The following is an 11,006-nucleotide window of genomic DNA, read 5'->3' as shown; positions in this document are numbered from 1 at the left end:
CTCCTCCTCCAACTCCCCCAATGAACCGCCAAGGCTGCCCCTCAGCGAAGGAAAATATTATTCTCTTCTCGAAAAACCCAGTGAGCGAAATCTGGTCCCATCTGATGGAGTGGCACGACGTTAGCATGCGAATTACATAATTGTTATGATTTGCAAGAGCTAAAGCCTTTAATTCGTACCACATGACGAATCTGTCGCTTTCTATTTGAGCTCGAAATGGAGACAAATTTCCAGAACTGGTCTATCTCAAAGCGTTTCAAGATGCAGAAAATGATGATGACAAGAAATATGGCTTAATTTAGCCTTAATACCACACATCTTTTTATGTTTCCAGAGATGCTTGGTACGCAGACGGCAGGTTGCTTCTGATTCTTGTCACAGTTTGCATCGTTCTGCCTTTAGCTATGCTTCCCAAAATTGGTAAGAAAAATTCTTGATTTTCTGCTCAGACTGGTTTAATTCGCCTAATCTTACCGGATTTCTTTTTCTCTCGTCACTTGCAGGCTTCCTGGGCTACACCAGCAGCCTCTCCTTCGTCTTCATACTGTATTTTGCAATTGTGGTGAGCTTTGGCCTAAACATCCAAACGTGCGTCATCTGTAGTTCTTCCATTGTTGACTCTCTGCATCGTCTCGTCTCCAGGTTGTGGTGAAGAAATGGGCTATTCCCTGTCCTCTGCCTCATAATGAGACAACACCAACAGGAACATTCAAGGTAGATGATTTCTTCGGCCACATTTTAAAATTTTTTAAAGAATCTCAGTCCCTTTTAGCTGGGATTTTAAGACATATGTTCAGGCACAGACATGTTTTTAGTCCTTGTAAATAAATCTTTTTTTTTTTTTTGATTTTGACTTTTTATGGCTTAGATATTCTTTTACTGCCAAGCTCCTGGAAAGGCGTATTTTCCACTCTGTCACCTCCACGTTTCACTGTTCAGACCGTACATTCAGTTTTAGGTTCACACCAAACGCTCTGAACTCTGAACACAAGAAAACGATCTTTTCTTCAGAAAAAAATGTGCTTTCTTTATTTTTCCTTTGAGAAAAGCTTAGTTTTGCAGTTTAAAATCAGATTTTTTTTTTTGTCCTCACTCATTTTTTTGACATTGATGCAATATGCGGTGTTTTTCCACATTCCCTGGAAGTTCGTGTCCTCAGAAACTCAGTTCCTGCCATTCGGGTCCAAAGTGACGGCTTTTTAGAGCTTTATTTTACGATTAGACCTCGGCGAGTCATTTCAGTCCTGCAGCATTGACTATTGGTGTTAAAGTTCATCCTGTAGCTCCTGATTGCTGCTGCGACTGGAATGTGTCATTTTTCTAGTACTTTTTTATGATTCTTTTTACATAAAACTAGGGCGCATATACACAGATTCAAAAAGAAGAAAGCTCTAGTTTTACAGATATTTTGGAAAAAAAATATATAAAAAGGGTATAGAATTGACTACTCACTTTAGTTTAACCACTATGCTTTTCTTATTTATTACTAATTTCTGTACATTCATATCTCTAATGGAGAACTGCACTTAAGGATTTTAAAAATATTTTTATTTTTGAATTTGAATATTTCTGTATCCTTGTTCACACTAGAAAAAAAAACCTGCTCAGTTTGTAAAGGTTTTCTTTCTTCCATATCAGGAATAATTTTTTTATTTTTTTAGATTAAGAATAATATTCTGTCTACTTTTAAATAATAATAATAAAACAATTCAGAGATTAGATCCTTTTTTTTTTTTTTAATTGTTTGACCTTAAATTGATGTTGCGTAGGTCTGAAGTGGGTAGTTTGCACCAGACGGTCACGGCCACAAGATCAGGAGGAAAACCCAGGATATTGAGTTCAGTGATTGTGTCAGATTCGGCTGATGAGGACCAGAGAGGCCTGCAGAGAGCTGTGCACGGTGAATAAAGCCAGTCCTGAAGGGAAGGAAGTCCAGGTGACCCTGTCTGGTCCTGGAAATGAACTCTGACTTTTAGAAATTCTACACCAACCAACGACTCCAGGCCTTTCGTGGCTGAACTTAAAGGATTAACTTTGGGGATTTTTTTTCCTTTTAGCACCGAGGCTAAACTGTGAAAATGTATTTCTATTTTCATTAAGATGAAAACAATAAAACCATGCTTTCCTCTTTTCTCCTTGTTGCTGCAGACATCAAATACCTCTGACTCAGAATGCACGCCCAAACTCTTCATCGTGTCCGTCAGGGTGCGTATACGAACCTCCAGTGTTCTTGTTCCTTTCTGTTGAGCTCAAGCGGAGCCTTTGTGGCGGCAGTGAGAAGTTGTCGAATGGACTCTGCTGACAGGTCGCACTCTCACCTATGAAGAATTGGCGTGTTTTTGTGAGGAAGTCAAGCAGCGCCTTTTCTGCTGCTGCTCACATTTATGTTGCATGTTGAGGCCACATTTAGCACAAGGCAAAAGGAATTTGCTGCTTCTGCTGCTGTGAAGTGTACATTTACTTGTAGTCTGGGACATTTTGCTGTAATGACAATAAGCGGCCCAGATGTTTAAGTTATCCACCTTCCTCCCTCCTGTGAGACACAATATCTGATAATTTGTTAATGACGTTTTTCTGCAGAGTGCCTATGCCATCCCCACCATGGCCTTCTCCTTTCTGTGCCACACAGCGATCCTGCCCATCTACTGTGAATTAGAACGGTCAGCCCCGCCGCTTTAAAGAAAAATACATATTTTTACATTCATCAACACTCTGCTCAGTGAATATGTTTTTTTAGGCCCTCTAAGGCCAGGATGCAGAATGTTTCAAACATCGGCATTGGCCTCAGCTTCCTGCTTTACTTCGTTTCTGCTCTGTTCGGGTACCTCACCTTCTACGGTAAGCCTGCAGGGACACACGGCATCGAGTTCCTGCTCTGTCTGCGCCCTCACTCGTCTCATCCGCTGCTTGTAGGTCATGTGGAATCCGAGCTGCTGCTTGGCTACAATGTGTACCTGCCGCGAGACATCATGGTCACGACGGTCCGGGTGGCCATCCTCCTCTCCGTGCTGCTGACTGTGCCGCTCATACACTTCCCTGTGAGTCCACCAGACGCGTAATGCCTCGGTTTGCCCGTGCTTTAACTCAGGTCAAATCAGGGTCGAGTTTATTCACACAGCTGCAGTTTTACAGTGTTGTAAGGTTGCCTGGATGAATAACATTTTAACTGCTCGTATTTGTAATGAACGAGCTCCGTTTGTATGACTGCCACAGGCTCGGAAGGCTGTGATTTTGCTGCTGTTCGGAGGACGGGACTTCTCCTGGTGGATCCACGTCACGTCAACACTAATCATTCTGAGCGTGGTGCTGATGCTGGCCATCTTTGTGCCTGACATCAGGAACGTGTTTGGAGTAGTAGGTACGCAAGATATACTTTTAATGCAAGAAAATAACGGCTGAATCTCTTTTCAGCTGCAAAGGGGACATTAAGAGCAGCTAACATTTCAATATTCCTCTTGTATTGATTGCCGCTCCTGAAATTACACTGTCTGCTCGTGCATAATTAATGTTGCGTTCCTGATCCTGAACGGTTTATGAAGCTGCTGTTATCAGCCGTGCAGCTTGTTGTCGGTGCAGTTTAAGACTCTTTCCTGTTTTGTTTCTTAGGCTCAACAATGTCCAGCTGCCTGCTGTTTGTTTTTCCAGGCCTCTTCTACCTCAGGATCAGCAACCAGCCCCTGAAATCCGTCGACTCAGTTGGGGTAATTCCTCACAGTTTGTTATTCATCACGTGATTCGTTTTTATCTCTGCACTCACATCGGTTTTGTTTTTGTTTGTTTCCAGGCTCTGTTCCTCGTGGTCTTTGGGTTCATTATGGGTGTTATCAGTCTCACTATCATCATTGTCACATGGACCATGAACCCATAACCTCCTCTAGTCTAAAAAGGAAAACTAAAAAGCGGAAAACGAAAGGAAACCTTTACCAAAGACTATGAATTAAATAAAATGTATATCGCCCACGGCCTTCTATGCCAAAAACAGAAAGCAAAATCACCTTTAAGCTGAGAACAGATGGACTTATAGCTGTTTTGGTCCAACCTTTTTAAAGGTTGTTTTGCACTATCTAAGGGTACGTGTTATGAATGCCTCTCAGCTACAATCACACTAAATTTTAGCTCAGTATCTATAAAACTGACTGTATTTTAACCATTTTTGTATTTACAAAGGTCAGTTGGGTGCGTCGGCCACCTTGAACACCCAACGATTACTTTCTGTAACTTATATTAAAACCCGTCCACTGGTTCACAAAATATTTTGCTAACACGGACATGGAGAAAAACATTTTTGCTTCTTGCCTTTCGGTGGCGGTAGATTTTTCAAAAGGGAAGAGGGGAAACGAAGAGCAACATGACCTCAGGAACATCATTTAGGGTAAAGTTTAAACAGTGTTTTCTACATGCTGACAAGTTCAAGGCAGTTTATTTTTTATGTGTGTATATAAATATATATTTGTTGTTCAGAAGGGAGAATATGGTTTACTGTTGTTTCATTTTCACTATTATAGCTGTTTGGTTGCTTTATGTGGATAATCATGCACTTTAGTTAAACACGTGTGTGAAGCTGTTAAATACGACACTTTATTGGTTCTGGAGCAATCTTTTAATCATTTGTAATTCCGCCTACAGTCCCGACTTTGTATTTGTTTGCTCTGCTCTGTTGCAGGTTTTATTGTGTTTTTAAATGACCGGCATTAAATTTAAAAAAAAAAAAAAAGGAAACCGTTCATGTAATGAGATGTCAGATTGCTCATTTAACCGCTGACATGTCTGTGTCAACACTCATCCGTCTTGATGTGTCTGCGTGTTTGATTGACAGCAATGGTTATGATACAGTCGTGCTCCTCTGTGTTAAACTCGGGCTCAGCTTGTCGCTAATGAAAGCCACATGCTCTGCACGTTTCTAATCACGATGCAGTTTAGATTTGTCTTTTATGCTGCTCCTGAAACCTTCCACCACCCGACCGACTGCTGCTTTTAATCTACGGGATTAGGCAGGCTGCTGTCCCCGCAGAAGGAAGTGTCTGTAGTTATGAAGGAGCGTCCATCCATCTCTGGAAAAAAAAAAAACACATCCAGAGCAGCTGCTCTTCATGCTGGATGTATTTGGTAAAATATATATTTAAAATCTCACACTGTTTGGGCCTAAATTGTTGATATAAACAAAAACAGGACAAACAGAAACTAGAGGAATTAGATTTTTACAAATAAGGTACTTAAATGACTGCTTAAATTAGGTAAAACTTGTTAAAATGAGCAGTTCAGAGGCTAAAATGATTGAAAAAGAGGACAAAATAGAGCAAGTGTGCTCTAATTTTAAAAAAAAAAAGTCTTTGAAGCAATTGAAGAGATGTATTGATATGGGTAATTAGATTTTAAATAAAGTCATGGGACACAGATCTAGATTGGGCTGAACATTTTGACATACGAGCGTCTAAAATAGAAGAGAGTAAAAACATTATTTTATCGATCCCCTGAGGGAAATTAAATGAAGCAGAAATGGTACAAAACATGCAGAAAGAGTTTGCAAGAAATGAACAGGAGGAAAACAAAAGTGTGAAAGCTGACTCAGCATTCAGACAATTAATCAGACCAGAAGGAGAAACTTCTCCTCATAATCAGCTGTTTTTTTTCCTCTCTAAACTCGTGTATTTCTGTGAGATTGGGCTGGAAGGCCATTTGTAGCACAAGATTACCACCTGGTGACTGACTGTAGTAAAACCCTCTGTAAGCAGAATCTGCTTGGGTGTTAGGAACGTGCACGTCACCGCAGCTCGGGGCTGTTTTCCTGGAGGCCTGATGGGGCCGCGGTACCTCGGCCCTCGGCCCGGGGTGGGAGTGTTTTTGTTTGGTTAAACTCGCTCACATCCCGGGCCCGCGTCCAGCAGCATGACAACACCGTCTCCCGGGGGCCGAAGGATGGAAGGACGGAGGGCTCAAATTAAGATGCTGTTTGGCCTCTATTGTTGTGAGAAGTCTTGGATGTGTGCTTTAAAAATGTTATCTGTTGGTCGGAAATCAGGATGGCAGCGACTTCTGATCCCGGCACATGAGCGCTGACCTTTGACCTATTCACAGCCTATTGGGCCTCGTCTTTGTGAGGACAAGAAAGGAGGAAACCCGTACTGAAAGAATGAATATCACCAGAGTTTTAGTGAGAAATGGAGTAAAATCTTTCAAAATATTGTACGTGTTAATGACTCTCAGCTTCTTCCACCTCAGGTCATTTTTGTGTAGGGTGTCACTTAGCTGTGGTGGCCATCTTTTATCAGATTGACTCCAAACATTAATCTATTGTAGAGGTACACCCAGTGGTTAGGCTCTGAAGGTTTCATTAAGATCCATGCAGTGGTTCATGAGATATTTTGCTAACAAGCCAAAAAGCAGAGCCAAGGCGGTTTTCAGTTTCCTCTTCCTGTTTGGGTTTCAGCATCGGTTCGCCGGGCCGTCACAGGTCGCAGGGCTGAAATCTGGCCCATCTGCTTTCTGTTTGGCCCCGTCGTCTCGTCCGACAGGCATTCCTGACTGAGAGGTGCTTCGAGGGTCTTTTCTTGTCAGCTTCTTGGTGCTCGCCGCCAGTGATAAGTGGCTCTCCTTGTTAGTCACGGTGGGAACTGTGACTCGGCGAATGTCATCAATACGCAAGTGTCATCCCTGATGAAGTGCTCTCCCGTTTCATTACCCCCCCTCCCGGCTGTGTCCGTTCACCTTTCCCTCCATGCTGCTTTTCTGCTTTTAATCCATTTCCACGCTCCATCAGTAAACATGCTCTTTGTGTCACAGGAACAGCATTCCTGGCTCTGAGGACTCTGTTTTTTCTTTTTTTCCAAGCACCAGATGCTCTCGTCGCTGTAGATTTAAGGTCCGTATTAAATCGTGTTGGGAAAAACCCCAAGTTTGAAGCTCCTATTTGAAAACCAGCTTGGAAAAGATGAAGGAAATGTGGAGGAGGTGTTGTCGGCCTACTGAAAAAGCTGTTCAAGTGACTGCATTTAAAACTTTATCTGTCTTCTCCTTTTGGCAGCGTGTGATAATTAGACATAAGAGCTTCATAGCCACGTGGACAAAGTCATGGGGAGGGAATACGATTTGTTTTTTTAAAGTATGACATAAGTTTTCAGTAAAAACACAAAATAAAGTAAGCCTTTAAAGGAGTATGACAGAGCTTTGGATCAAGAGATTCGACCTAATATTCCAAAAAAAGTCTAAAATGTGAATTTAGTTTATTAAATCTTTTCATTTAAAGAAAGTGGTGCAAACAACCATGCAAAGCGTTTCCTGAAACGGACATATTCTGGATAGATATTATGATATTCCACATTTTAACCACAGAGTTCCTCTCAGAGTTCATCCAAACAAGCAGAATCTTTTGTTTCTCCTCTGTAAGAACTTTTAAAACCCCAGGATCAAAATGAGCACATACAATATATTCCCGCGATTAAAAAAATAAATCTTTTACCAGTTGCTTTATAAATCACTGCGTTTTGTTTTTGTTTACATGCAGGGTCGACCGTTTTGTTTTTTTTTTCTTTTTCAGTTGTTTTTTTAATGTGGGGGGACAGAGTTGTTCTGGTCGAGGCAGCACTGTAGGATCCAGTTTATCTTAGTGTGTGTGTGTGTGTGTGTGTGTGGTGGGCTTGTGTCAGTGCGATTCCCATCAGCCCTGAGCTGAGCTCTTAATGCGGCCCTGACGCCTTTCTGGCGCAGGAGGCCACGCTGCCTCACATCTGGAGCCAATTACCCAGGAGGGCTGTGACAGAGCTGCCCCCCTCCAGCCTCATTCGCCCTCAGCCCGCCGCTCCTCCATCCAGAGCAGCTCTGACCGCTCTCTCTCTGTTACATTCCTCCAGTTCTCCCAACACTGAGCCTCATTTGTGTTTTTCCTGCTTCGCCTTCACGGAGAACGTCCTCCGGTCTGACCGGGGCTCTCTTCTTTGAGCTGAGAACACCTTATAGTTTAGAAACCACCTCTCTCCTGATAAATTTCTCTTTTTTTCAGTCTCTTACTCCTGTTCTCCTGCGGCGGAGCACAGGCAGTAAACACTACGGTGTGAGTAAAGTGCGTTCATTACCAGATGTGTGATTTATGGGCTTTCTTTCCACACACATGTGTGTCCGGCCTCACCTGAGGGGAAGCTGAGGCCTTGTGACCAAACTGTAGCATGGCGGGGTAAACCCCCGGCGCTCAGACCCAATGACTGATGGATGTAATCGAGTTTGTGGCGGTGCAGGAGGTGAGGTGAGGTGGGGGGTGGCTCCTTTTCTCTCACCGAGGTCAAAAGAGATGAGCTTCAATATATCTCAGCTGCGTTCTCCTCCTCCTCTGCTGCCCCGTTTGGCACCAATGCTACGCTTCATTAGTTGCAGATACAGGGTGGGGCCGGGCCGAGGACATAAACTGGACCCTGGATGGTGAAAATGATGTGGCAACTCCACAGGTGGCTGAAATTAGGTCGTATGCAGAGGTTACAGACAAGAGACGTGTCCTGATGTGCAATAAAAATGCTTTGGATTAAAGACACACAACTGTTAGTGTTAATGTGAATATTTAGTCTCCACTGAAACATGAAGAGGCCAAATTACAAAACCAACAGAAACTATATTTTACAGGACATAACAGCAGAGAAACAAACATTTCCTAAAAAACTAATATGGTAAAAATACAGCAAGAATAGTAAATGGATATCCGCACGCTATAATAAACAAAATACACAACAATAAAGCTAAAAAACCCTGTGTATGACTCTCAGCTACTACCACATCAGAGATTAGCTAAATACCTGCAGGAGTGACTGAATCGGAGCCATTACTGTGTTGGTTAATGTCATTAGCTGTTGCAGCCATCTTAAAATTGGGGTGACTCCAAAAGTCAATCAGTGGTTCTAAAGATTACTTTTTGAAAGTCTGAATATTATATTCATGAGATACTTTGCTAACAACAAAAACAGTCTTGCATCAGAGTTTCACCTTTTAAAGGTGGGCAATAAAAACAACTAAAACAAAGACAAATCTCAGAGAACATAACCTTTTTTAAAAATGTTTAACTTTTTCCACATTTTGGATTTTTTCATTTGAACATTTTCTTACATTTCTTGTATTTTTTGCACTTCCTGGATGACTATGAGAGCCTTTCATTGGGGTTCTGCTGCTGCAGACCTCCACCACGGAGGCACCATTTCAGATTTTGGCCATGACAGCGAGTCCCTGTAAGATAATCGGTGTTGAACGTAGAGGAAGCGGTGTGGAAGAAGAAGGAGGATGTAGAAATGTGAAGGTCTTTCAGAGAAAGGTGGAAGGTGATGAACTCAGCAGTCTTCTTCTGCCCTCTGCTGGAGAGCCTGAATCAGAAGCTGTGCCCTCTGAAGACTTTTCTTATATGATATGGGAACAAATACCCCATTCAGTCACTCTGACTCTGGAGCCCTGAGTAAAAAAACAATACGAGCAGGGTTTGAGAGCATAAACCAACACGTTTGGTTCCTGCTGGTTCAGGTCAGCTGCAGATTAAATTTTAGGTGCAAAGTCTTTTCTTCCAATCTGAAATCCCAGCTTGGCTCCCCCAGCGCCGAGGCCCTCCACGACCCGGCCCGCTTTCTCGTCACGAGCCTCTCCTCTCAGGAAGGTCACATCTGAGAGGTTGTTTACAAGACGGTCTGGATCCGAGGGATGTGCGAGGAGTGGGACCCCGGCTCTTTATTTATACCAGCTGCAGCGGAGGGATGTGGAGCGCCGACATTTGCCAGGGAGGGGTCAGAGGTCAAGTCTAACACCAATAAAGTGGGGACTTTGATCGTGGCATTTATGGATGGAACAGGAGGAGGGGAGAGAGTGGCTTTTAAAGGAGGAAAGAGAAAGTATACATAGCAGGGGGGGAAGAAAGGAGGGATTTAACTCCTTTTACTTTAGGATTTATTCTCCTTTAAACAAATGCAACCTGGAATCTTTAAATAAAGGATGCTACTTGATTTTAGTTGATAAATCTGACCAGAGCATCAGTCATTTTGTTCAGTAAATTAAGCAAAATGAATGCAAGCCATATTTTTTTACATTTATGAGTCTTTTACACTTTCTCAGATGGCAACATTATGTCGTTATGATGAATTTATATTTCTGACAACAGAATATTTGGAAAAAGGATCATTCAGACACATTGAAACGCATCCAGTTTGGCCCAGGATTTTATTACCTTGATTGGATTTTTGCAAAAATAAAAAAGCAAGTTTAATTTTATCGCTTCATTAACAAACATTAGGTGCTTCTCATGATATAATGGCATTTATGAGCTTCTAATACTAATAAAAGTGAAGAAAAAGTGTTATTGTGCAGGGTTTTATTCTGAAATTTGTTTTTCTTATTGTTTTAAATAAAATATGAACAGATTCTGTCTCTTTACTGCCACCTGGTGGATGAAGAGCGAACTTCACGTGAATGTTTGAGCAGAAAAATGTAAATAAAAAAATCTATTTAGTACCTTTTTTTAATCTTTTCGTAAACATGTTTTTATCTTTATTTGATTCTGCTTTTAGGATTCAACAAACTGCTCTTTTGGCACTTTTTTTTAAACACAAAGTAAAAAGTTATGTCATAAATTAAAACAAGTATTGTTCATTTGATCTTGTATATATCCAGATAAGATTTTATTCACTTTTTTAAGAGAAGCTGTGTGTGTGTGCTTTTTTTTAATTAAGATCAGTTATGGTAATACAAAACAAAATACACACAAAAAAACGAAATGAACACTGAAATCAGCATTAAACTATTTACAGAATTTGTGCAGGATGTATTTAAAATATAACACTTAACTTTTAATTTTGGTATTATAGCTAAATGGATTTTTTAAACAATAATTTGCTATATTTATAGATTTGCTGTGCCTTTATGCTGCATTGTTTAATTGTATTTTTATCTTTTAGCTGTTTTCTTGGTTGTGTAATCATGCTGGAATATCTGAATTTCGTCACAAAAAAAGCTTAGTATGCTTTTATGGTTATGTCATTGTTTATTTATTA

General features: G+C 41.3%; 1 protein-coding gene across 1 annotated transcript in view; it reads left to right on the top strand.

Annotated features, from left to right (window-relative positions):
• Positions 1 to 4,724, top strand: part of slc38a6 (solute carrier family 38 member 6) — a 10,846-nt gene extending 6,122 nt beyond the window's left edge. Inside the window, exons 7-16 of the mRNA XM_017411134.3 lie at positions 335 to 420; positions 504 to 562; positions 643 to 714; positions 2,149 to 2,205; positions 2,581 to 2,660; positions 2,738 to 2,838; positions 2,914 to 3,038; positions 3,214 to 3,358; positions 3,607 to 3,701; positions 3,785 to 4,724. Coding sequence (XP_017266623.1) covers positions 335 to 420; positions 504 to 562; positions 643 to 714; positions 2,149 to 2,205; positions 2,581 to 2,660; positions 2,738 to 2,838; positions 2,914 to 3,038; positions 3,214 to 3,358; positions 3,607 to 3,701; positions 3,785 to 3,868 — 904 coding nt within the window. The 3' untranslated portion in view covers positions 3,869 to 4,724. The remainder of the gene's footprint in view (positions 1 to 334; positions 421 to 503; positions 563 to 642; positions 715 to 2,148; positions 2,206 to 2,580; positions 2,661 to 2,737; positions 2,839 to 2,913; positions 3,039 to 3,213; positions 3,359 to 3,606; positions 3,702 to 3,784) is intronic.
• The last annotated feature ends 6,282 nt before the right edge of the window (positions 4,725 to 11,006 follow it).

Source organism: Kryptolebias marmoratus, linkage group LG10 (genome assembly GCF_001649575.2).
Source record: "Kryptolebias marmoratus isolate JLee-2015 linkage group LG10, ASM164957v2, whole genome shotgun sequence".
Classification (NCBI taxonomy): Eukaryota; Metazoa; Chordata; class Actinopteri; order Cyprinodontiformes; family Rivulidae; genus Kryptolebias; species Kryptolebias marmoratus.
Note: the sequence above shows the minus strand (reverse complement) of the source record. Positions and strands in the feature narration are given on the sequence as shown.